The sequence below is a fragment of the Pelodiscus sinensis genome, chromosome 3 (genome assembly GCF_052426305.1).
Source record: "Pelodiscus sinensis isolate ZL-2025 chromosome 3, ASM5242630v1, whole genome shotgun sequence".
NCBI classification, from domain to species: Eukaryota; Metazoa; Chordata; order Testudines; family Trionychidae; genus Pelodiscus; species Pelodiscus sinensis.
The window spans coordinates 91,532,622-91,560,031 of NC_143054.1; the positions used below are offsets into that span (position 1 = coordinate 91,532,622).

Genomic DNA, 27,410 nt, shown 5'->3' on the forward strand with positions numbered 1-27,410 from the left:
TCCATTTAAATCATTGCTCTGAGGTGGGACTGGGGATGAGGGTTCAGTATTAAAGCTGCCCCTAAAAAGAGAGAACCACCTTGCCCTCTTTCATCACATCAGTTTGGGGCCAGGTGAGAAGTGTCTCTCCATGGCCACTGCAACTCCAGCAGGCACAGCTTAGGGAGTGGTGCATGTACCTGGACTAGGGCAGGTCCGGGTTCGTCTGTCCCCCTTCCCCCACAGCCAGAGTGGGGAATGTAGCAAACTGTGCACTTTCACACTGTTCTCTGATGAAGGGGAACAGTCAGCAATGGTCATGTATGGATTGGAGGGGGGAACCTTCGGGCCCCCCGGCTGTCCCTAAAGGGTGCCTGGGAGATGGGAGGTTCAGGGCTCTGGCACAGACCCAAACAGAGTGAGGAGGGGGTTGCCCTCAGTCAGCCTCTTTCACCTGCCTAGTGATTCTGTCTCTTTTCTGTATGGGTTTCCTGAGACGCACTCGCATTCTAGGCACATCCCATTTTCCTGGCACCACCAAACATTTACCTTGCTTTTAAGTTATAATAAGAAGAAGCTATATACTGAATTTGGTGATCCTAGCTCTTATTATTCAAGACTTCTTGAACAAACACACACACAAACAGATGGACAATCAAACTCTCTTAAATATATAGTAGATGAAATAGCGATTGGAGCACAGCCAAGAATTTGGGTCTTCCATATCCTAGTTAAGTTCTTAGCTATCAGGCTGTAGCATTAGTCTCACTCTTTTCCTGGCCCAAAGACCTCTGGCAACATATATGAATGACAGAGCACATACACCCTACCCTGACTTAGGTAAGGAACTATTTCACCAGAAGCCGAGAAGAGCAGGGATATAAAGAGAGAGCAATGAGATAGCTCTCCTGCACATGTGCATTCTCTCTCTGTCTCTATTGCCCTTCTTCCCTCACAGAAAGTTTCCAGGCCCAAACACCAAAAGAAACTGAGAAACCCATAATACAACTATACTACTTCCCAGAGACTTTGTACCTTGTAGATTTGTTTTTACATAATAGAAGTAAGACATCCATTGCCCATCCCTTTCTCACCCCCACTTATTTTTTTAATTTAAAAACCAAGGATAAGAATTTTCTGTTCATCAGAGCAAGATTTGGGGAATTTGTGTTTGTGCTAAAAGTGTCAGGATGCAATATTTTCTTTCTCTTGGTCCCTCCACACTTCTACTTCCTTCCTGTTCTATGTAGCTAAATCAGGGAATGGATAAATTAAAACCATGTAATTATAAAAAGTAATGTTCAAATTACTGAAAATGTTTACAAATATAATTTAATCTATTGCTAATGCAAGGCAGTGCAACACTTCATTTCCAAGCTTTTAAAACATTTTAAATGTGTAGAGTATTTGTAAAAAATGCCCTGTTGGAACTAGAACAGAGGGGTTATGTTTGGGGGTTTTGTTTGTTTGTTTTGGTGTTACTAGGACTCCACAGAGGCAAGCTTTCATACTTGATCTTTTTAATATTTTTGTTTAAATAGGCAGCTGTATAGGCATTGCTCATTGTTAGTTATTTGTTATGTAATTATTATGATGTTGATTATATAAAAAACATTAAGTACCAAGAACACATTTGCCATTAATGCTGATGTAATCTCTTCACTAGCTTTCCATTCTAGTTCAATATATATCAATACTATTATGATAAGTTGTTGGCAAAAGATCTATCTTGACATTACTAAACAAATAATTATTGAATAAATAAGGCAGGCTTTTGTACAATCAGTGCAATTTTTACCCTGAGAAGATAGTTTTGCTACAAAATAATGCTTATCCATGTACATTTTCTATGCAGAAACCACATAGAAATAAAAGGCTTGAGCAGTAAGTCTTTACACAGCAGGGCAAAAGTTGAATTAAGCTATGCAGCTTGAGCTACATCAATTGCAAAGCTGAAGTCGAAATAGTTTAATTCGGCTTTTGGCATTATACACATAGCAGGAAGTCAAAGGAAGACTTCGACTTCCCTTATTCCTCGTAAAATGAGGGTTACAGGAGTTGGAGTAAGAAGTCCTCCAGCTTGACAGTATTTCAACATTATTTGGAAATAACTGCCTGCTATGTAGTTGCCAACTAAGTTGTTTTGAAATAACAGTAGTTATTTCAAAATAATGTTGCTGTGTAGACGTCCCCTTAAGAGATTAAGCAAGCTTTTAAGTGAAAAAAGAGGTGATTAGTGTCTTAAAATTCTTCTCCCTAGGGGGTCCGTCTACATAACATTATTTTGAAATAAATAACGTTATTTCAAAATAACTTAGCCCACGTCTACACAGCAGGGTATAATAACATTAAAATACTGTGGAGCTGGAGGACTTCTCACTCCAACTCCTATAACCGTCATTGTACAAGGAGTAAGGGAAATTGGGGGAAGAGTGCTCTATTTTGCAATAAGTGTAAACGCTCCCAATTTCTAAATAAGCTACACAACAATTGAAGTAGCTCAATTTGCATAGCTTATTTTGAGTTAAACCCTGCTGTGTAGACACACCTTAAGAGACCTAAGAAAAACAGAAGGAGCAATTAACAGGCACACACTGTTAAGTAACGCAGAGTACAGATGGAGCTGTTAATATAGTTCCTTGATCTGCACCCTCTCTAGGGTTGGTTCTGCAGTTCTTACTCAGACTAACAGAGTGACTCCCATGCCCTGAATAAGGGCCGCAGGATCTAATCTCAAGAGACATACTTAAGTTAGAATGACAGGCCTAAAATGACACCCTCCCAGCTTTGCTTTTGTTTGGGAGCATAAGAGCACATGTCATGCTGACCTGTGTCGGCTCCATTCTTCCCAGTAGGCAAGGCAATGAAATGTGCAAGAATCCTGCCTTTGGACTTTGCTAGCAGTGTGTGCAATTCTTTGTACATTTCAATATCCTCCCTACTTAATTTAAGCAGCTGGTAGTGTTGAGGGTCGGCATGCAGAGCACAAGGGTGCTTATGTCATGCCAGTGTACACATACCTGCCTATACATACAAACAAAATCAGTTCTTTAGATTTGCCTTTGGCAGGTGGCCCAGGGGATAATTGCCATTTTATCTAGTTGCAAGGCAATTGGGGAAGCTCATCCACATTTTCTCAAGGTGCTGTTAGATGTTTTAAATGTGATTTTTTTGTAAAGACTGGTTTAAGTTATTAAAGGGGTACTTAGAGTTAATTCTTTACATCTACCCTATTTTAAACTTGGGTAAATTCATTTAAACTGTGCCAGAATGACTTGCTGGACAGTTATGGCAAACAAAGTTGGATTCAGAAGCCCCATAAACAGTAAATATAATAAATCAACATTAGGAAATACAAAGGCATTGGTCCAGATTTCCACAGAAGCAGCAGAATAAAGCTTTGTCATCGAAATTTTAAACACAATAGGAACCTATTCTTAATATAAGTGTGTAACTCCAGAGACAATAACCAATAAAAAATTCTACACGGTTCTGGAGCACGATGGAAACTGATTAATAGTCACAAGTGCTCACTAGTTCAGAAACTATGAAAGACATACACTCACCCCCATAAAACTGAAGCGAGCTACAAGGCTCATTCATTTGGAGAGGAAGACTTCCTCAGTTTAGGTTAATGTTCGTGCAGTTCTTAAAGTGCTCTCCCTCCTAGGAACCATTATCTTCTTTGTCGGTTACTAAAATGTATAAAACCATATGCCTACAGGTCTACGTTTCTTACAGTCAGCGCTCTGAAAAAAAAGGAAAAAACGATCTGGAAAGCAGCACAGTGGAGGAGAAACGCCCAGCGTTGTCCCAAGATTTCTAAATCGCCCCCTTCAATTGAGCTCAGTCTGCACGTGTTACCCTTCCTACTCTTTCAATTTTCTTGAAAGGCCCTCAGACTCTCACACCTTTTTGCCTGCTTCCTTAAATCAACCCATGATAGAAAAGGATTTTTTAAATCGCTGTGACCTGCAAGCTGTATTTTTCTGTGGGTGCTCGCCCCTGTTGTGCCGACCGATGCTACGGTTTTTAGTCACTCTGCGACTAATAGCATGAAAAGGATGTCCCCGTAGGGCAACGAAGCATGAAATCCCGCAGTTTGCTTTACACTTAACAATATCCCCATGAAAGGCTAGCACACAACATGTCACTAACTATAATTACACATGTTGGGAGTGTCAGTTAAACATTAGCTGGTTTCTCTTTCAGGGTATTCCCTCCTCCCGCAAAGTCAAAGCTACTTTTGTACTTGAAGCAATGACTGGGAAGGAGAGGAGGAAATAGCTGAAGGGGGAAATTAGGCGTTTGTAGAATCATATATGATCGCGCAGTCTAAGCAAACTTGGATAGTTATTTAGCTTGGGTAAAACCTGCACAAGCAGGCTCCAGTTAAGTAATTATTATAGTATGCACTTTCTAATGGAAATTCTCCGATGTCCTCTGATCTATTCCCATGTCTTTAAAAACATCTGACAAGTATGATTTACTTCAATGTTTCTTTCTTTCGTTGGATATAGTCTCCACACGCTCCGGATTTTAAAATAAAATGAAAGCCAAAACAAAAAACAAAAACCCACTAAAGAGAGTTTTCTTTAAAAAAATGCAGTGATATGTTTTGATTTAAAGATTCACAAACATTCAGTATAGCTTCCCTTTAGAATGACTGATAAGCGCATATGTGCCGGAACTCTATATTCCAGGGAGAAAAACGCTTTAATGTTTTTAATTAGAAAAAGTTTATTGTTACATGTTTTTTTTATTGAAAAAAGAACTTTGGGGTAAGATAACATTTCACAGCGACTCTGCCTGCTTCTTCCTTCGTAGTCGTTCTTTTAAGACGCTTGGAGAGGTGCAAGAAATGGCTACATTTTCTAAAGTACTACTGGGAAAAGAAAAGAAAAGAAAAGAAAAGAAAAGAAAAGAAAAGAAAAGAAAAGAAAAGAAAAGAAAAGAAAAGAAAAGAAAAGAAAAGAAAAGAGACTTCAATTCGTATATTCCAAGGGATAATTTAGCCTGTTATCCTTGTGCTGTCAAACAAATATACAGAGGTAAACACAAACATAAAAGCTATATAGCGCTTTTGCCCTTCGTCAATATGTCATTTTAACATCTGTATACAGAAGCTAGCGAATAGCGAGTGTTTGCTTAACTAGTCGCCAGTTAATTCTTTTAGCCTGATCGGGACAATGTCTCCAGCCTTCTTAGAAAGCAAGATCGAAGCTCAGCAAATCCTGGAGTAGTCCCTTATCCGCGGTTTCCCATCTTATCACACAATGCCGCCAAGGACCGGTGCGCTTAAAACCTACCCCGCTCTCTTGGGAGCTCTGAGCAGACGAAAGCCTAGTGCTAGTGGGGAGTTGTTACAATGCAGCAGGGCTCGCCCCCCAGCCAGCCCTATCGCCACACGCTGAGCCCCACTGCCCACCCCGGCCGGCGGCCCTGTCACTGTGTAATGGGCGCAGGTTACATTTCGAAGGCTAGAAGAAGAAGCTTCAGATTTCCGTCCGTACGGGGAACCGGGGGGAGGATGAGGCTGCCTGGGACCGCTTCACTTTCCAGCTGAGCGCGCTGAGCGCCGCCCGCTTCTGTCCCCTCGCTGCATCCCCCATCACTTCCATCTGCTCCTTTCGGCTTCCCACTTCTCACCCCGCCCCATCTCTTCTCTCTCCCCCCCTTCCCTCCCTTCCGCCCCTTCTGCCTCTCCTCTTCGTTTGCCAAAATGGGCATGAGGCTTTGGTTTTGAGCAGTTTCTTTTCTTAAGCTGCGAGTATCCAACCCTAAACCGCCAGCTCTCTGCTGTCAGCTGCAAAGCTGACACCAAAGCGTTCCACTGGCAGCGCTCCGATTCCCCGCATGCGGAGGGGCTCCAGGTTTGGGCCCGATCTCCCTCCTGGAGAGAGAGAGAGAGAGAGAGAGAGAGTGGAAACCGTGACTGAAGAACGCTGATCTCAAGAGAAACAAGCGAGAGTGGAGAGGGAGAGAGGAACAGTCACCAACATTTTAAAATACGCTTGAAATTTGTATGGAAAACAGATTCGTCCCCCTCCCTCCCGTATATTTATAAGAAATCTATTCCGCCGCGTGCCGGGTATTGGCAAACCCCGTCTGTTGTAAATCCAAGTCCTTTTCAACACTTCTCTTTTCCACCTCTGCCTCCTAGTCCCTTAAAACGTCAGGCACCCGCCAAACACGTTGGTCAAGAAGCAATTCCTAGCCGTCTAAACTCACCGCCACCGCTTCCAGGAAGGGAAGGACAAGAGTGGCCCAGCCCAGAGTGAAGACTCCCCAGAGATAATCCCCAACAGCGGGATCCGGCTCCCCACAACATATTCCTCAGCCCACAGCAGCCCAAAAGCAGCAGAGTCACACGGGGTCAGGAAGGAGCCCTACGCGCTTTTCTAACCCGCCCGCCCCACTCCCTGCAACACAGCTCCACCGGGGAGAAGCGAGGGGGTGCGCTAATCCAGCATCACGTGCCGTGAAGGGAGACGGAGCAAGACCCGCATCGCAATGGAAAACCGACGGGGGAGGGGGGACAAATCCCCTTTCTGCCGCGCAGAGGGCTGTGCCCGTGACCAGGAGCGCAGCCCGGCCTCACCCGTGTCCCAGGGCGCTGCAGGGAGGGGGCTAGGCCAGGCGGGCAGCACACCTGGCTGGCAAGAGCGAGCCACGCTCGGCTCCCAGCAGCGCACGGAGCTGGCGGCCCGCCGCAGGCTAGGCACTGACCCTTCGCTGACACGTGCCCCGGCGCACCCCGGCCAGGCTGCCGCGCTCGCGGCGCGCCCAGCTTTCCCACGCTCCGCCGCCGCGCCGCCCGCCCCCGCCGCCTAGCGCCAGCCAGGGCGGGGCGGGGCCGTCACTCACTCGCCTTCTTCTCCAATGGGCGGCGTCCCCAGCCCGAGGGGGCGCGGTTGCGGGAGGCGGGGGGCGGGGTCCGGGCGCTTGAGACCGAGCGGCGGCGTGGGAAAGCGCCTCAGAAGCGGCGCGGGCTGCGGGCTTCTCGGGGGCCACGGCGCTCGCCTCCCGTCCGAAGCAGGGGCTGTGCCGCGTGTCCTGCCGCCGCCATGAAGCGGCCGTGCGAGGAAACTACCTCCGAGAGTGACATGGACGAGACCATAGACGTGGGGAGCGAGAGTAACTACTTGGGGTAAGGACCTGGGGACGCCCCCCGGCGCGAAGGGCTTCCCATCGCTCTCATTGGGTACGGTGGCTTGCAGCAGCTGCTGCTGCAAATTGTTCCAGCACCCCTGGCATGGGGCAGTGCCCTGCCCACCAGGCGATGTGTGCTGTTCGTGGGCGGGGAATGGCTGTTGGCCCATGCCTGGGCAGGTGGTGTTGCCCATGTCGGACGTTGTGATTTGGCAGTTCCAGCATCACCTTTTCCTGTGCTTGTCTTGTGTGTGTTTTATCAGCAGGAGAAAATATTCTAGCATGGGTTATCCCGGCATGTGGCGCTAGCCTGCGGCGGGTGGGGGCGTGGGGAAGTTATGGAAAGTTTTGGGTGGAATATATGTCAACCACAATTCCCAACACTCCTGCGGTCCTGTTTTGTTTTGGAGTAACTTACCCTGAGCCCAAACTGTCACACCCCAGTGGCAGTGATAGAAAGGGGGAGCACAAGCAAGCAAGGTATGCTTCAGGCAGACAATGAAGTGCAGTAGGTTCTTTTCACTATTAGTCTAATTATAGTTTAAACACTTCCAACAGTCCATCTGAAAAAACGAAATGATAAAAGGCCTAATACTGCCTTATAGCAATTAAATCAACTCTGGTCTTGTCATTGTGTGTTTTGAGGAATGACATGCTCATCATCTGATTTAGGTAGTAGTATCTGTTGTAACAATCTGTTTCAGGATTTATTTTTTAAATAGTTGAATAATCAGTACATGTGGACTCATGAAACCATGTGCTACCAACAACAAACATGAACAAAGACTTTGTATCTTAATTTAACATTTTTTAAAAAACGAGTTCTACTAGGAATTTTAATGCACAAGCAGGTAAAGTTATAATTTAATCTACTCCCACAAATGTTTACATGATTTATATATGGCTGTCTATCACCTATAAGATCCAAAAATCTGAAAATAATTTTGAAACTTAAAGAAAAAAGTCTGGCTTTAATTAATTAGTTATGATCACTTGTAAAGATTGGCTTTAAAATATAATAATAGCAATATCTTTAAAAGTGATCAGTCTAAGTAGTCTCTCATAAGTTTTGAGGTATTGGAAACTACTTTGGAAAGTAAGATATTATTCCTGTCACTGACAAAACACTACAAGCACACTTACTCACTGAGTAAATTAAAGATGAAGTTTCCCAGAGTTTGCCCAGATGGCTGGATTTGAAAGTTGAAAGATATTACCAATTTTGAGACGCACATCCCGGAGTCCCCTTTTTTCATATATCTGCAGAAACATCTTTCTCCGTGTCTATCTGAAAGATATTTGGTTTTGAAATATATAACACTTGATAGTAATGGTAGATTTTAAAAACAAACTTGATAAACTTTTTTCTGGAGCTGGACAGAGCAATGGAGTTATGACACTTTTATTTGTTACATTGGCGGCAATTGGGTACTGCCATGATGGGCACCAGTGTGAGAACTTAAGCACAGACAGTGTTTCTGTCTATGTCTAGAACATTAAAGCACCTTTCATCATAAGTGTCATCTAAGTGTATTAATTCATTGTGTTTTCTTAACTACATTTTATTGGACTGAATATTTTATACATTAATTCTTCATGGTGGAAGACAAATCAGCTGAGCTAGTACCATGATGTGTTTTGGGGAAGGATACTTCCAAGAAAGTTCTCTTGCCAACCAGTTCAAACACTGCAGTAGGAGAGAGAGAGAAAGCAAAATGTCAGTAAGAAGAGAAGACTTAACCTTGTAGGACAAAGCACCTCTTCCAAAATTGTAGAACACCATAGAAGTAACTGTGAATATTTAATGTCTGACAATAGGTATCTACATTGCAACAGTGTAATATTATGCAACACCTGACCTATCTTTCCCATTTCACAGGCAAAGTAACGGTTCTGTGATTCGATCAAATTCCCCAACAACATCATCTCAGATAATGGCCAGAAAGAAAAGAAGAGGGGTATGGAATATTTTTAAATTTCTGTTGTAACACTTGCATCTGTCCTGTGCCTTTTGTCCTTCATGGTTTTATAAACTTGTTTTTGTTTTGTTTTTGGGGGATAGATTATAGAGAAAAGGCGCCGTGATCGTATAAATAACAGTTTATCTGAGTTGAGGCGGCTTGTGCCAACTGCTTTTGAAAAACAAGTAAGCTTTTTTTTTTTTTTTTTTTTTTTTAATACCTGTATCTTGATTGGCAATGTTGGGTTTCTTACAAAGCTCATTAAAATAATATTGTATGTATCTTGATCTGGCTCAAAGCAGGCACTTCAATAAAATGCTTTGTTGTGGCAAAACTATTAAAAACATAATCCATCATAAAGCTGAAAAATATTTCCATTCTTTAGCTTGCTTTTCCCTCAAGGGTAACAGCATTCATGTTGTCTCTGTTCTTTCGATGAATTCCAGTAGTGGTTTTGTTAAAAATGGGCTTTATTCCATGTACTTTAAAAAAAAAAAAAATCCCAACTGTGCCAGTTCCCCGTCTGTCTAAATCTGCTAACGAAATCCCACTACCACACCTCTTTTTAAAATAGCTTCCTTATAAACAAAATCAACAAATCCAGAATGTAATCAGTTCTGTAAAATGTAAACAGGTTGTCTAGACACTTTACTATATTTAAATGTCTAGTTAGCAGTAACACTGTATTCTGAAGGAATATGGTGCTGCTCCTAATTGAGTCAGTGGGATTTTTAAACGTTTTCAATGGAAAGATTCCCCTTGACTTCAGTGGGCTATGGGTCAGGGTCCTTAAGTTTCTGTCTGTTTTAAATTCCCAGCTAACAACTTACTTGATTTGCTAATTTCATGCAACGTCAACATCAGTAAAACTCCAATATATATTTTAAGTAAAATAGAAATACCAGGACATATTAGAATAAAACCAAACCTCAAAATATGGCAAAGATGTTGCTAATTTAAATCCTCATATTCCAACAAGAGAGAATGACACAAATTTTAAAAACAAAGCTCTTAGTAATTAAAATATTGCTTGCTTTTTAAAAAAGCGTGAGTCAAATCCACAAGGTGCTAAATGCCTGCTCTCGGGTCCCATTGATTTGTGTGGGCATTGAGAGTGCTCAGCTGTGGATTGGGACTTATACTGTTTCTGAACTATGCAACAGCTAGCACATATGCTACCTGAAATATGCCTTTAACAGCTCATTGTAAGAACAGTGCCATTTCATAGGCTCTGGCATAATGGCATGACCCAGGCATTTTCAGCAAGGCAAAACAGACAACAGTTGTTTGGTCCCATTTTATTGTTTACTTCTTGAAGACCACAAACATTATAAAACAAGTCCTACAAAGCCCTTGGAAATTACCCAGCTACATGCAGTTTTGAGTTATTAGTCACTCTTTCTGAGACGGCTTGTATTCTGTCTATGGAAAAAGATTAAGACAGAGAAAAATAATGTCTCTATGCTAACAAGTCTAACAATCAATAGTCACAAATGTACCAAATTTTGGTATACTGAGATGTTGAGCATATTAAATTATTTAAAAAAATGAATGTGGGGAAAAACTAGAAATGAGTTTTTAAAACTTTTCCATGATATAGCAGCCATGGAATATCAGTGTTTAGTATTCTCCTTCACATTCGTGTGACAGAAACGTCCATACTTGTAAAGGATCATTAGCCTTAGTTTAACAAGTTGGGGGAGGAGGGGGGAGTGTGAAGGGTGGAATGTATTTCCCCCTCCCTCCCCCCGGTCCTCCAAGTAAGCATGAGTCTGGGGCAGTGCGTTGCCCCAGTCTCCCCATCTTCTCCTCCCCCTCCCCCCAGCCCCTGGTGTTCTGGCTAGCCAGGGGAAGGCTAGGGCTGATTTCCCCCTCCCTCCCTCAGGAGTAGGGCAGAACTGGGAGGCCAGGGCAGTTACCAGCCCCTCCCATGGGGCTCAGCCTACCACAGAATTTCTTGTGTATGGGCCTGTTAAGAGGGGGGGAAAAAAATCAGTCCCTAGTCTTTGGCGATTCAGTTTTAAATATCATAAAACAGTTGCACAGAAATAGACTTCTGACTCCATTTCCACCATACAACATCAGTGAAATTGGTGAATGTTTATACCTGCTGAAGTCAGTGAGGTTGCATGGATGTAACAGAGAAGAATTAGATCACGGGACCAGACTTTCAGGTAACATAAATCAGCATAGCTCTGTTGCAGCTGTACTGATTTATTCCAGGTGAGAATTTGGCCCATAGTATTTAAAGGAAAGTGTAGCTCTTCAGGTATCCTCCAATTTTGTAAGGAAAAGCTAATAGCCAGATGAATATTCATGAATGTATCTACAAGCAAAATTAATTCTTAGCATTTTAAAACTTACAAATATTGGACAATTATACATTTTAAGCCTGTGAACTACCATCACCAACATAATGTGCTGTGTTCATGAGCCCCTCTTCAGCTGTCTCTCTCAACTGAGATGGTAGAGATGTAGCCCTGTTAGTCTGGGGTAGCTGAAGCAAAATGCAGGACAATGTAGCACTTTAAAGACTAACAAGATGGTTTATTAGATGATGAGCTTTCGTGGGCCAGACCCACTTCCTCAGATCAAATAATGGAAGAAAACAGTCACAACTGAGATGGTCTTTCCTGGTCCTATAAATAACTCCTGTTACCCAAGAAAGTATTGGACCATGTATATGTATGCACAGTAATGACCATGTTTAAAAAAGAATGAGAATAGAATGTTTATCGTCCAAATGACAGAACGAAGATGGTTGGGTCATCTTAAAAAAATTAATTAAAAATCTGTGTAATTCCTGGATTTCTTTGGTATACATACACAGTGACATCTACTGGTAAAAGCAGAAAACAATGCTGTGATAGGTTCCCATCAACAATTGCACATTGCCTGCTGCTTGTTTATTTCTATGCCTATTTGGTAACAAATTTCTGAAGAGCCACCTACTTAATCCATTGTACAACAGCGTCTACATGGACTTCTAGTCCAGAGATATATTAGACACTTCAAAAGGCAAATCATCTTGTCAGGCAATTCTATTTTTACATCCTTAATACTGTAATGATCTCTTCTGTTGTATAAATAGCGAGTAAACCCTCTAAACTTTTATTTTTCTGTGATAACACTATTTCTTTACTCATATGTTAGACACAGGCAGTACGTCTAGACTACTCCTCTCTGTCAACAGAGAGATGTAGATTAGGCACATCGAAATTGCTGAGGCAGGGATTTAACTATCCTGTGCTTTATTAGCATAAACATGGCCACCACTTTTTTCCCAAAATGGAGCTTTTTCGAAAAAAAGGCAGTCTGGATGTGGATCTGTCGAAAAATAAACCCTTTTTTTTTTTAAAGATCCTATATTCCCAAATAATGAGGTTTACAGGATCTTTCAAAAAAAGGGTTTATTTTTCAACAGCTCCACCTCTAGATTTTTTTTTTTTTTTTTTTTTTTTTTTTTTTTTTTTTTTTTTTGAGGGGATGGGGGAAGGAAAACTGCTTTGAAAAAAATGGTGTCCATGTTTATACTAATGAAGTGCAGGATATTTAAATCCCTGCGTCATTAGCAATTTCAGTGTGCCTAATCTACATCTCTCTGTCTACAGAGAGGTGTAGTCTAGACACACCCAAGCACTGCTGTATATATGATATTTGTCTTTAAATAAAGTCTGGGATGCAGCTGCTCAGTGAAATCATTGAGCTGAGAACATTCTAATGAGAGGAAAAATTGAAGCCATAAGACTGAACTTAGTAGAAAGTAACCAAATTAAAGCTCACAGTACTTGTAAGCCTCTATTTATTTGAGCCTCTTATCTCAAAGGGATCTGCAAAATTAGAAAAAGCTGAAATACTGCAAATGACAGTGGATCATTTGAAGATGCTCCAGGCAACAGGAGGTAAAGGTAAGGATTTGACTTTTCCCCCAAATATTAGGGAAAAAAATTAACAAGCAATCCTCTGATGAGCCATGATAAGCAAATTCCAGATTAAACGAGTGGAATCAATGCTAATGTCAGGATTGAACTCGTGGGAAAGAACTGCTGGGACAAAAGAAGCACTTGACCCTGGGCTTGTGTTTGCTTTCATAACACTGTGGGAGTAAAGCCTTCATTCACAGGCAGCCCAGTCAGAGATTTGTTAGGGGTTTCCAAAGAGCACTGAAATCTGCACAGGGAGACAAAACAAATACACAAACATCCAAACATAAACAGGAGGTTTGTGGCAACAATTGTGCAGCACAAAACCAACGTTAAAATTCATTATACAGCAGTTATACCAAAGGAAGTGGGATCCAGAGGCACTTTCATTATTGTTTATGTATTTTCTTTCTTTTGAAAGACTATTTTAAATGCCAGATTAGACTGTCTCTTTCACTAGACCAAAATCTAATCTTGTTACATACACTTCTACATATCAGGGGGATAGACAGATAATGCATATCTGAACTCCTACTTTTATGCAAGCAGTAACACACAGGAGAGCATTCAATTATTCCTCATTAGCCAGTACTGCAGTGATGTTTGGGCTGGAAAGTAAGAAAAAAGGAAATGGCAATTTCCAACAACTTATAACTCAGTTTAACCTTAATATAATTTTTATATGTCTTCACTGCTTCTCAAGCAGCCATTCTGCAAAGCCCTTCCTGAGTCAGTGTGTCCTCACTGTTGCTGCACACCTGCATGTGTCACTAGGACTTCTGGTGACACAGCCTGTGTGTCTTTCCATAAGCTGAGCTGCTGTGTGAGTCTGACCTTGTGATTGTAGGAGACCTTATCTGTTCTTCTGGGCACAGAGGGAATTGTGGCACTGGAGGACTATCAGTACTTAAATGATTTAGCCTGTGCATTTGCTGTGCAGTAGGAGTAGGTGGTTACCAGCCTGCATGAAAGCCTCTTATGGGTTTTAGCTTACAGCTGAAGAAAAGCCAACTAGCCGCCGCTGACAGCACCAATAAATTGGGGATGGAGATGGAGTTATGTGTAGACAGGAAAGGAGTCTGGGGTAACTTCAGAATAAAAGGTGGTACAATAAAAAGCGTCTGCGGGCTGTTGCTTAAAGTTTAAATACTCTGACTTGAATTTAACTCCTCCGCTTTGAACTGAAAATGGGATACTATGCTGGTATAATGCTGAATGGGTGTTACTCCCATAGGGCTTTATTTCCCACTGGAGGCTACTTTCACTCTGAAGGGCAATAGTTTTCTCAATAAATCACATTTTGTAGTCTGTAAACTGAGTTTGAAGAAACTCTGAGAAGGAGAACGTAATTTCATTTGTATTTAGAAAGTTTCTATCCTTTCTCTCCTTCCCATCCAATGTGCTATCGATTAGTTATCATTTGCTGAAGTGCCTCTGAAGTCAGATGACTATAGCCCCTACATAGTTTGTCTTTAAGTGATAATACTTGATGTAATGCAGTTTTTTATTGAAAACCTTTTCATGAAGAAGCAATGACAAGATGTTCTTAGTTTGCTGTTAAATAATACATGTCATGAAGCCTTCATGAATTTATTTAGTAGAGTTTGTAAATACTGTCTCCAAACTCATGTGGTAGATTTTAAGAACTATTTTATAAATGCCAATGTAGGGGAGAAAAGGGCAGGATATTATATACAGGCCCTTTAATCTTCAACTTATTCCTTTGTGCGTATGTGTATGAGACACGACACAGAGACTCTGGATCAATGTTACCATGGAAAAGCTTGCTGTGGAATTTCAGTTTCCCACAATACAAGATGAGAGGCATCATAAAGCTTTGCTTTTTTTTTTTTTTTTTTTTTTTTTTTAAAGAACCTCAAACACTGATGGTCTTAATTTTTCTTCATTGTAATATTTTGTTGCAAGAACAACTGTAGTATATTGAATTACCAGAGATTAATCACACACAATTGACAAAGCAAACTTTCCTCCCACCAAATCCCAAACTATAAAGAGGAGATACAGATATTTAGCCAGGATCTTGCTAGCTGACTCTTAGTTAAAACAGATAACAAAACCATCTAATATTCAATGCATTTTTTTACCTTTCCTTGCAGGCTATTTTGATGCTCATGCACTGGCCATGGATTTCATGAGCATTGGATTTAGAGAATGCTTAACTGAAGTTGCAAGATATCTTAGCTCAGTGGAAGGTCTGGACACATCTGATCCACTAAGAGTTAGACTTGTGTCTCATCTCAGCTCTTGCGCATCCCAAAGAGAAGCTGCTGCAATGACCTCCATGGCTCACCACCATCATCCTTTGCATCCTCACCACTGGACAACAGCATTTCACCATCTCCCTGCCACTTTACTGCAGCAGAATGGACTTCATTCCTCTGACACTACTCCTTGTAGACTTTCAACGGCATCAGAAATGCCCCCACATGGCTCTGCTCTTCTCACAGCTACCTTTGCCCACGCTGACTCTGCACTCAGAGTGCCCTCTGCCGGCAGTGTTGCTCCCTGCGTCCCACCTCTCTCTACCTCTCTTCTCTCACTCTCTGCCACTGTACACGCTGCTGCTGCAGCTGCCCAGAGCTTCCCTCTGTCTTTTGCTGGAGCATTCCCAATGCTTCCACCTAGTGCAGCAGCGGCAGTGGCAGCTGCAACAGCAATCAGCCCACCATTATCTGTATCGGCTGCTTCCAGTCCTCAGCAAACTAGCAGTGGTGGAAATAGTAAACCTTACCGTCCTTGGGGGACTGAAGTTGGAGCTTTTTAAGCCTCCCCTCCACTCTCACACACAAGCCTTCTTTGGACTTCATGCAGTAGTAACTCCATGTCCTTCCTGATCAGTCAAATTGAAGGTCGGTATCCACGCAAATAGCCATATAGATGCCTGCAAGCCAATCAAGGAACAGTAAAGCTATTCTAGTGCCAGACTTCAGAGAGGACTTATAGCAATATTGGGTATCTTTTTCTTTGTTTTGCTTAAGGCACCTTGGTGAGCAACAGTGGCTTTCAAAAACATCATCCCCCATATGACCATTTAAAAGTGTATTGAGAAATATGTAAACTCCAGAAAAAATAATCCTCCGGCCATTCTTTACTATTTGGCAGATAAACTGGGATAAATTTCTCCTGCGGCTGGACAAAAAGTTTGTTTCATAAGTGCCTGACACATGTATACATTCTTCTAAAGCAAATAACACTGCACAAGTATGAAAAAAGAGATTGACGGGGCAGCAGGATGGGGAGGATCCTGCATTAAACCACAGACGTTTTGATATATTTCCAGGAAACAGTGAACTCTAAATCAACAGGTTTATTTAGCCAACAGGGTTGCTAAGAAAGAATGTTCAACTTGACAGGCCTAGTTTTATCTTACCTAGCTGACTTTCTTTGTACAGACTTGCCAAATGGTGACATCTAGCATAGCACTGGTAAAAGCAATTATCTTATCTATCAGTGCTTTGATTGATGAACATTTCAGCACTGTCTGTGAGCCCAGAGGCACTTTGTTTAAAATGGCTTAGACTATGGTGCTTGCTCGTATCTGTACAAGCAATGAATTTATAGTGCATGCAGAAGTAGTTCCCTTCTAAAAGAGTGAACAAATCAAAACTGAGTCATGCCAATACAAAAGACTTAATGTTGTAAAGAGTTTAGATTAACTTATTTAGTTGCATATGGACATTTATTTTTAGCAGCCTCCTGATTCTCTCCTCTCTTCAATATCAACTTCTGGAGGTAGTGATTTCTCTGGGTCTGAATGGAAGTTTCTATGGAGTTGTTTTAAATTGGCTTTTTTCATGCCATCATTGTAAATGAGGGTTTGATTCCAAACCAAAATGAATGTACAAAAGGGCATATCAGTAAATTATTTTTTCAGTACCCAGACAACTAGTGCTGCATTAAATATTTTGCTTTCTTTTTATTAGTGACTGAAAATAATCTAATATTTTAATACATTGATTCAAAAACTAGAGATTTTATGACAAAATAAAACACAGCATGTATTATTATGCACTTGATTTCTCTGCTGTGTGGAGAAAGCAATAAACATGGAGAATGTTAAACATTATGCAAAGTATACTTTAAAATATTTGTTTTAAAAATACTGTACCTAGTTGCTTTTTTGTGCATTATTTTGTTAACCTTTTTCTATGCAAAAATCTTTACATATCACTAATTAAATGAAGTCCTTTTTGACTGTTTTTATAGATGATTTGTTGCAGTGGTTTTTGCTTGACTTTGGGAATTGGAAAGCCTAAATGGACTTGAAGTTCAGCATCTACCTTTGATAACTGGCATCCATAAGTTACTGTTTTGACCTTTTTGCTTGTTGTAAAAGCACATCTGTTAAGTAGTGTGCTTGAAATGGGGATGAGGTAAAACCGTCTACCACTAAAACAGTGTTGTTTTCAGGCTTGTAAACTAGCTCTGCATAGGTTGACAATAAACCTTGCAATACAATTCCTGCACTCCAGCAACAACAAGAAACAGCTGTGGGTTGCAGATGTCTTTTTCATTAAAACTTTAAGGATTTGGTACTATCTGAAATGAGTGGCCAGGTACTAAACCCAGGAGATCTTCAAAAATGTTAATAGAGTGTGATGGTTTTCAGTTCTTCTAGTCTTCCATTTTGCAGAGCCTCATGGATTAGTAAAGTAGTTTGCCACACCTAGCATTTTATCTCCAATCAGGAAGATAATAGAGCTTCTATAGTATACTTAACTTCATGTGCACTAAAAGCACTTAATGTTGGTTAAGCCTCAACATCCCTGTAAAGCAGAGAAAGTATTACGATGCCCTCTTTTATAGATGGGTAAATTGAGACCTGGGGACATGACATGGCTAAGACAGAGTCTGAGACCGTATGAGAGTCTGAACTACCACCCCTGCACCTTGGTGCCCTGTGCCTGGCCCTTGGTCCAAGCAATAAAAAAATACTTCCAATCATAAAAAGAATGATCTTGCCTATTTTGCAGGTTTTTGGATAATAGAATATTAAAGAATGAACAAAGGGCATGAGAGAGATTTTGGAAGTCAGCTGTGTGAGGAAGAAGTCAGATTTTTTTTTTTTTTCCTTTGGAAACAAAAGTGCTGCTCTAGGTATGTTTGCCAATGTTGAGTTCCAGTACTTTGAATTTTTCTTCTAAATTGTTTGAGTAAACTTATGCCAACTTGCAAGGTGTTGGAAGGCTTCATTTTACAGAAGAGAGCAAATTGCATCATCTCACTTTTTGTCTTCAATGCAGAAACTATTAGCCTTGTCAGTCAAACCATGTGGGGACATGAAATATTCCTGAAGTCACACCAACATTCTAAAATGAGAGCAGCCATGGGCTTCATTTGCCCTTGGCTCTTAATTTTGATTTGTGCCCTCCAAATCATAGACAAAAGTATATACATGAGTCAGAAATGCTTCCTTTTCTGCAATAAACTATTTTAAAATTGAGCCATAGTTACCTAACTTCAGAAATAAAACAGGTATGGATTTCTGGGCTTGCATGAAGTGCCAATGTCTTAGTGTTTAAATGCTGTTTTTATTGAATCCAGGCAACGGAAATAGTACAGGCAGTGGTGGTGCAAAATTCTCAGTTATGCCATGACAACACCATTGTGAAGGATAAGTTAGGGATGAGACTGTAGCTCAGTCTTCATGCCCATTTAGTCTCTGACCTCTCTGCTGAGAGTGCCAACAAGGGTGTCATCTGTACTGATGTGACATGGACATTTGCCCAGTGAGAACTTAACTGAAATCAATCATTTTATATACACTGCTGAATAGCTGGTGGAGAATAATAACTTCCCGTGTCTGCTGACTGTGGCTCTGTTCATACGAATCAGGTAAGGATGGAAGAGTCTATATCTACTGCATTAAAAATAATAAAAGAAAACTCTTTGGATTTCAAAATATAGCATGCAAAAAATTAGGAAGTGTCAGATTTATGATTACCTGAATTGGTGTAACTTTTACTAGAAGTCTCTAACCTTTTCAACTTCACATTTGTAAAATGTGTACTTTGTTTCACCAGTTATCTTTAAAAATCTTAAAGAACAACAGTGTTCATGTATATATGTACCCTCACTGAGTCAATCACAAGAATCATTGTAAATTTAGTAGCAGTTGGTTTTTGAAAGTAGGGGGCTTTATCCATCAAAATATGTAATTATTATTTCCTGATTTTATAAGCTAATATAGCTTCCTGTCTCCTGAGACTGAGAGCTTGAAAGTCTCCCCCCTTCCTCCCTCCTAGTTCTAAACTGGAATTAAAAATCAATCTTGAATTCTTACACAGTCCAGTAATCTGAAAACTTGTTTAGATTGGGTCAATTAAAATTAATAATTTTGAAACATTTCACTTCAGTCATCTTAAAATATTTGATTTAAGTTTTAACTCTTTAAAACTATTATAACATCTTTGAAACAGTCATTTTGAATCAGAATAAAATGTTTCATTTTGAAAATGTCAAAATGGGGCGCACTGATAATTCTGAAATTTTTCCAAAACATTTTCATATCAGAAAATTTCTCAGAACTGACCCTTTCCTGCCAATACTTTTGGTTTTGATTAATTGAGGTTTTCCAAAGAACATCATTTAATCGGAACATTTCCAAGCTGTTTGGCAAGCTAAACAGATTTGTTTCTGCCTTTGGGAGGCATCACCTGAGAAGTCTTTGTTGCTTCTGTGGTATTAATAATACATAGCATGTTAACACTCTAATTATTCTACGTCTACACTGTAGCCTTCTTCCGCAAAAGCTTATGCAAATGAAGTGTGGGGTGGAATATCACCATGCTTTATTTGCATAATTAATTAGCGATCACTTTTGCGCAAGAGGCTTTTGCACAAAAAGGAGCTGCGTAGACGGCTCCTTTTTGTGCAAAACCCCCCTCTTGCGCAAGAGCCATTCTTTCTGAAAGTTTTATTCCTGCTCTAAGTTTTCAGAGGAGTAAGTAAACAAATAAAAAAGGATCAGCCAGAAGCTATTCTGCAATGATGTCCTTGGTAAAATAAGGCCTGGCCACCCTGGAATACAGTGCTTTGACATCAGGTTGATGCTCTTCTTAAATCCCCAGCTTTCTGGAAGAAGTAGTTTCTAGTCCTCCTGGTTGCAGAGAGAGCCTCAAAATACGAACTGGGTGTTCACTAAAGGCTCAAAAATCAGAAGGCAAACAAAATGAACCCAACATACTATTTTTTTAAAAGTCTTGGGATTTTTAAAAACTCAAGTCTAGTTTCCAAAACCATGCACAGGGGCTGGCAATACTGTCTTCAATCAAAAACTGTAAGGTTATAGACAATGTGTAACTTTTGTATATTAAAACAGCTACTCATCTATTGAACCTCGTTATGAAGTGTTAACTGTATTTTTTTACATTTTTAAATAAGTTTTAATGAAGAAAAATTACATTCATGTAATGTTACAGTTATGATCATAATCCAGCCAGGAAATTCTAACTCTGCTGCATCATCATGTGCATTAACTACAGTAGCCCCTTCTATTAAATGATTACACTAATCCAGGAAACAATATAGTTCTGGCAAAAAGGAAAGGAGATAGATATAAAGTTACATTATTATGTGACAAAATATAATAAATCCCTATTTTAGTATCCAGGAATACAAAAGGGCAAAATTAAGGTTATTTTGGGGAGCGATACTTTGTCTAAGCATTTAGTCAAAGTCAGAAAAAATAATGTTTCATTTTTTTCATACATTGGGGATCCAGGGAGTTTTTCTTTTGGGAGGAGTGCTCCTTTGGGAAGTGTTAAAATAATTGTGGTTATTTTAAAGACTTATATATGTAATCAGATTAACATAGGTGTGTATATATACTGCATGTAGAAAGTTTTAAATGGTTTTAAAATTTCCATGATACTCTGCACTTTGCAATATATACAACTATGAAAACAAAGTAATATCCTTACTCCCCACCCCTTTTAGCCCTATTACTTGTTAAATATATTTTTGATATAAAGACCCTGGAGTTTATTTTGTTTGGGGGTTCTGGCAGTGTTGTTCTGGAATAGCACAACACTGGTAAGAGGAAATGGCAACCATGAAAACACTTCTGTTGCACTGTTCAGTTAGTCAAAATCATTTCCTCTTTCACCCTAACCTTGCTCCTTTCTGGGCAGCTGCTCCAAAATGCAACCCTCATTGCTGGCAAAAATGAAAGCCAGAAATTTGCTGAAACCACAGTAAAACTGGAGATCTAACCAGCCACACTAGTTAGAGGGTTTTAGCCATAGTCCTAAATACCAGCTAGTTTTAAATGCCAGCCACAGATAAGTTTGCAGCTATACCAAGCAGTCCTAGATGCTTATGTATGTCTCCCCATTATTGTTTTTTGGTTTGCTTTTTTTTGGTTTGCTTTACTGTTATGAAATGTGTTTTCAATAAATGCACCATATTCCACTGTTCTCCCCCCGCCCCCTCCCCCATGAACTAGCTCCAAATTAAAAAAAGCAAATTATAATGCTCCCAAATATGTGCTGCTAAGATTTTTTTTTTTTTTTTAAATTAAGCTGTACATAGTGATCTGTGCAGATAAGATCCTGTGGGCAGCAATTATTTGTTGTGGAAAATATTTTTTTATATTGCTGCTAAAGTGACCTTTATATGTTATCCTGTCCTCCTTCAAGGTCTAGTAAACTCAGAAGAAAGATTCCCATTAGTAAATCACTGTTGGATCATTAAACCTTTTAAAGCCAGTATGTGCTTTACCAAGAGAATGAGGATTACGACACCCAGTGCCTGCTGCCCACTGACAATCATGGGAACCAACTTCGGTAATAAATCCATGAATTATCTGGCTCACATTGACCGGTTCTCACGCCAGAGCAGCTCCTTTGATGTGACCATCAAAACCCAAGGATGCCCAAAAGCAGTAGCCACAGACAAAACAATAGAGTAGTAATAATTCAAAATAAATATGTAAAGCCTGCCTCACAAAATGCTCAGCTTTTGCAGCAGGGCACATCTCCCTGGGTATAGGAAATTGGAGACAAAAGGAGAAATAACTGCAGTATTTTCTGTGGATGGCCCTTCAGGAGATGAAAAGCTGCACATATTGTATCAATCTTCTTCAGCCATAATGGATATTTGACTTTTCCATAGAACCTTCCCTCCCCACCACTCACCCACCCACTTTTTCTTTAATATTTATCTAATAGTTTGAATCACAATACGCTTAGAACCAATCTGGCAAAGAGACTTAAGAACACAGGCAATAATACTCAAAGGAGTAGTCATGTTGACTTCACTAGGACTATTCATGTAAATACAATTACTTACGTTCTTAACCCTTTGCAGAAGCAGAGCTTCAAGGAAGAAATGCTTATTTGCTTTCAGCATAGATGTGCACAAGTATAACAGCCATGCTAAATTGCATGGCCTGGAGACCTATCGTGAACTAGCAAACAAATACAAAAAATGTAAATATATTGTAGTTCTGCTTTATTATAACCCTATTTTTTACTTGCACAACTGCAGTTTGCAAATGAGTGGGGACCTCCTCTACAAATGCACAGTAAGTCCCTGATCCTAAGAATGTACCAGCTAACCCCCGACCTTGTCAACACTTATGCACATGAGTAAGTTTACTCATGTGAATGGCCCTATTGATTTCTGTGGCACAACTCACCTGTATTGCAGGATCACTGGCTAAAAATGTACTATGCTATTTTGTAAAGAAAATGAAATCTTAACAAGATCTCAATACAGCATCTGCTATTAAGTATTTGCTCAGAGGTAGGGAGAAGCAACTATAATTCTGTATTTGTTTAGTGCACAATTTTGACTGTCATATACGTGTAATTGAAAACTTCTCAAGGTATCCAATTGCCCTAAAAAAGGAAAATGAAAACACTAACATTTTAAAAAAAAAAAAGAAACCCAACTCCAGAAGTCCAAATGCCCAGTGAGCTGGCCCAAGAAGAAACCCAGAAGTCAGGAATCATCCTACAAAGAATGCATACATGATTAAGAAGCTGGATTGACACTCAGGATTGAATGTACCATTCCAGACTCTGAAACGCTCACCCTGTAGTGCCTTGGGCAAGTTACTTCATGTCTCAGTTTCCCATCTGTAAAATGAGGATAACACTATTCCTTTTATCCAATTCTTTGTCTTGCCAGTTTAGGGTAAAGGTTCTGGGGCAGAGACTGTCTTGCACTATGGCTGTGTCTAGACTGACCACTTTTTCCGGAAAAGCAGCCGCTTTTCCAGAAAAACTTGCCAGCTGTCTACACTGGCCGCTTGAATTTCCGGAAAAGCACTGACAATCTCATGTAAGATCGTCAGTGATTTTCCGGAAATACTATGCTGCTCTTGTTCGGGCAAAAGTCTTTTTCCAAAAGACTTTTGCCTGAAAGGGCCAGTGTAGACAGCATAGTACTGTTTTCCGCAAAAAAGCCCCGATTGCGAAAATGGCGATCGGGGCTTTTTTGCGGAAAAGCACGTCTAGATTGGCCACGGACGCTTTTCCATAAAAAGTGCTTTTCCGGAAAAGCATCCTGCCAATCTAGACACACTTTTCCAAAAATGCTTTTAACGGAAAACTTTTCCGTTAAAAGCATTTCTGGAAAAGCATGCCAGTGTAGACGTAGCCTATGTGTCTATACAGTGACCATTAGTCAGGTCTGTTAATAGGGAAGTAAGAGACAAAGGGAACAATTCCCTGGGACCCTGAGGCTATGTTTAGATTGCAAGAAAAGTTGGAAAAAAGATATGCAAATTGCTAACTGCAATTTACATATCTTTTTCTGCCTTTTTTTTTTTCCTCCCAGAAGAGGCTTTTCTTAAATTTGCCCCATCTACATGGGGTCAAATTTTGGAAAAACATCCTCTTTCAGAACATCCCTTCTTCCTCTTACAACGAGGAATACAGGGATGCCAACAGAATGCATCTGCTTTTTTGGAAACTGTTCCGAAAAAGTGGACACATTCCTTGGATGTGGCAGAGCTTTTCTGGGATACCTCTAGTTTATTAGGTATTTGGCAGGGTTAAAAAAAATCAGATAAATTCATGGAGGATAAATCCATCAATGGCAATTAATCAATATGGTCTGGGATGCAACTTCATTCCCTGGGTATTTCTAAGCCTCTGAGTTTGAAGTGTTAGGACTGGATGACAGGAGAGGCCTCACTCAGTAGCTATTCTGGTCTATTCACTCCCTCTGAAGCCTCTGGCATTGACCTCTGCCAGAAGACAGGATCCTGGGCTAGATGGACCATTGATCTACCCCAGTATGGCCACTCTTATGTTCACCCATTACTGAGGAAGAGAAAATGAGTGGGAGAAATGACAAAATTAATTCAGGATCATCCATATTGATCGTTTTGCCTTGTCCTATTAGCCGGAGTTAGGAGTTCAGACCCATAAAGCATGTGGAACTGGCTCAACTTTTTACAAACTAAGTTTGTTCTAAGTTTGTTTTATTAGAGTTTTCCTTCTCCTAAGTAGATTGGTTGCCACAGCTGACAAGCCTCACTTGCCCAATAGAGGCACAGAAAGGTGAAATGACATGCCCAAATCATCCAGCAGGTTGTTGGCAGTTAGGAGCAGAACCCAAAGGTCCCAGTTCTGCATCCTCTCCACTGTACCAGCCTCCTCAGTACCATGCCTTTGGATATACCCATGCTATCCCTATCTTGAATTTGAAATAAGGTGGAGATAGAGAAGGAAACTGCTACTGACTACATAGTGCAAGACAAGTCTTCTCTGTTCGCTTGCTGCTGTAGTGACATCCAGGCAGCATCCTACCTCAGGGGCAGGGGCGGATATAGGGCAGGGCGAATGGGGCAGCCGCCCCGGACCCCGTACTTAAAAAAGCCCTGCGCATGCGCCGTGGCAAAGGGGGGGCCCCGCGGAGTTATGCTGCCCGGGGCCCCGCAAAACAGTCATCTGCCCCTGCTCAGGGGAAAGGGAATCACTCATCTATTTGTGTTGATGTTGTGTGCAGAAGTTTGCAAAAACACTTCACAGATGTGAGACACCATTTAGAATCTCATAAAGGCATCTGAGAGAGCTTTGAATTTATAGCCTCTCAGCATCACTTTAGTGGCGGAAATGCAGAACTGCAGTGTAATCACCCATTGCCACAAACACAAAACTGCAGCACTGAACGGGAAACTCTCATTCCATCTCATATATTATAAGTTTGTGGGTGGGGATCTTTTCTTGTGTGGCTGGTACTAGTAACCCCTGGAGAAAGCCAGGCAAAGATGAGCAGGCAGGTAAATTTCTAAACATGGTTTACAACTATATATATATAGCAAAAAAATAGGAAAAAAATGAGACAAAACAAGGTAGCAGTGTCTGAGACTACGTCTAGACTGCCGCTTTTTGTTGCAAAAAGGTATGCAAATTGTACTCCGCAATTTGCGTACCTTTTTTTGATTTTTTTCGAAAGAGGCTTTTCCAAAATTTGGCCCATCTACACTGGACCAAATTTTGGAAAACCTCCTCTTTTGGGAGAGCCCTTCTTCCTCATGAAACAAGCAAAAAATGTCAGAAGAGCAGACGCGTTCCCTGGATGCAGCAAAATACTCTGTAGTCTAGACATAGCCTGACTGAAGGAAGCAGAAACGGGTGTATAACGTAGGTTTTCAGCCCACCGGCAAAGTCAATTTAGACCTCTGAAAGGGTCAGACCTCCAAAGTAACTTGACAGGACTTATTGAAGGACCTCTAGGAAAATAGTGCTTGGACTTACGTGTGGTCATTCAATCCATCTTTCTTTTAGGATGGAAAATATGTGGGAGAGGTCATATTTTTTATTGGACCAACTTCTGTTGGCAAAAGAGCTTTCTGAAAGAGCAGCTCTGTGTAAGATTGGGAGCTTGTCTCTCTTGCTCCACAGAAGTTGGTCCAATAAAAGATATTACCTCACCCACTTTGATTCTCTAATATCCTGAGACCAGCATGACTACAACAACTCTGCCTTTTTTTATGATGTCAGTTTAAACAAAATGCACAGATTTTAATTAAACTTTAACCTGACCCTTCTTCCTTCACACATGCTCTGGAAAATATGCTCCAACCTAGAGGTCTCATGTCTACAGCCACAGTGTTATGGGTATATAAGGCTAAAATGCTATTTAGTTTATCATATTACATCAGTGTAGCATCCACACATAGGCTATGCATTGTCTGGAAACCCAGCACTGTGGTAATCAGGCAATATAGTAATCAGACCAAATCCAAATAATAAGACCCGTCCACAGTAACTGCTTTCATGAATAAATTAATATACCATTTAATTTCATCTTTAATATAAAAAAAATCCTTTTCTAGAGCAATGTCATTGTATGACAGATACTGCTTACTTTGGCCCACTGTCCCCTATTTATGTCTTTGCCTGGCCAAGAGATTATGGTCTTTCCTCTTTGATATGGACCTCATCCCACCCTCATCCTCCTGTATGATACTGCAATATACTCTAACCTTGGGTATCCTTGAATGCCACGTGCCTACTTCAGCTATGGCAGAAAACAGTTGCTTGACTTTTAGGTAGTATCTGTAATCCAGGTTCTCCCATCTGACATTTCTGAGCGTAACTATGTTCATTTATGGCTCAATTCAGAAAGGGATTTAGGCATGTGCCTCAACTTTAAGCATAAGATTGGTTCATCTGAAGATGCACTCAGTTAAAACCCATGTACATCTGGAATAACTTTGTTTTTTCTGGAGTGACTGGATTTACACTGGCATAACTGAGAGCAGATTTATGTTTCTATGGCTAAAAGACCATAACCTTGGTGTTGTGCAGTCTGCTTTATGCCATTTTGACAGTGCAAAGCAGCTCATAAACCAGCATCACTGGCCAGAGGAGGATTCCCCCAGAAAATAATGCTCAGCAGCACTGGGGGCAGGGAGATGAGGGAGGTGTCTCTACATTTGGGCAATCCTCAACTGCCAAATCAGCCCCATGGAGCAAAATAGCCAGGCATAATCTAGTTGCCTTTCCCTGGTATACACCAGGGATCAGTCAAGCAACTGGTCAGGTGGAGGACTGGACACATGCAATCTCACTCTACTCACCCCACAGCTGTTTCTACTGCAGTGCAGACTCAGGTCAGGCTCTAGGCAAATATAGTGACTAAGTCATACATTCTTTCTTAAAACTGTACAGTCTTCCCATTTGAGTCCTGAACTCTTTGCATTTAAGGATAAAGTGGACCAATGGTTGGGATGCTATCTTAGAATACAGAGCCTCACAATAATGTCTCTGATTTGCCACTGATTTCCTTTGGGGTCTAGGGCAGTCTCTTTTGGTCCATCTGTAATATGAAGATGCTGCTATTGCCCAACCTCACAGAGCTGTTGTGAGGCTAAACAGAGGGGAAAAAAACTATTTCACTAAGAGGGTGGTAA

General features: G+C 40.8%; 1 protein-coding gene and 1 long non-coding RNA gene across 2 annotated transcripts in view; one reads left to right on the top strand and one right to left on the bottom strand.

Annotated features, from left to right (window-relative positions):
- The window catches only part of LOC149524676 (uncharacterized), a 91,934-nt gene extending 85,119 nt beyond the window's left edge, over window positions 1–6,815 (bottom strand). Inside the window, exon 1 of the long non-coding RNA XR_016349165.1 lies at window positions 6,211–6,815. This is a non-coding gene — a long non-coding RNA (uncharacterized LOC149524676). The remainder of the gene's footprint in view (window positions 1–6,210) is intronic.
- Window positions 6,816–6,892: 77 nt separating this feature from the next.
- On the top strand, window positions 6,893–18,211 carry HEY2 (hes related family bHLH transcription factor with YRPW motif 2). Its single transcript, XM_006139440.5, has 5 exons — window positions 6,893–7,129; window positions 9,011–9,089; window positions 9,194–9,277; window positions 12,919–13,000; window positions 15,133–18,211. The coding sequence occupies exons 1-5, from the start codon at window positions 7,047–7,049 to the stop codon at window positions 15,798–15,800; spliced, it is 996 nt and encodes a 331-aa protein (XP_006139502.1). The 5' UTR covers window positions 6,893–7,046; the 3' UTR covers window positions 15,801–18,211.
- The last annotated feature ends 9,199 nt before the right edge of the window (window positions 18,212–27,410 follow it).

What these genes read in the sequence shown, in the direction of transcription:
- HEY2 (XM_006139440.5), top strand. Translation starts at nt 7,047, where the DNA reads ATGAAGCGGCCGTGCGAGGAAACTACCTCCGAGAGTGACATGGACGAG. An exon ending in AGCGAGAGTAACTACTTGGG is followed by an intron (nt 7,130 to 9,010) that starts GTAAGGACCTGG and finishes CCCATTTCACAG; the next exon opens with GCAAAGTAACGGTTCTGTGA. An exon ending in CAACTGCTTTTGAAAAACAA is followed by an intron (nt 9,278 to 12,918) that starts GTAAGCTTTTTT and finishes CTTATCTCAAAG; the next exon opens with GGATCTGCAAAATTAGAAAA.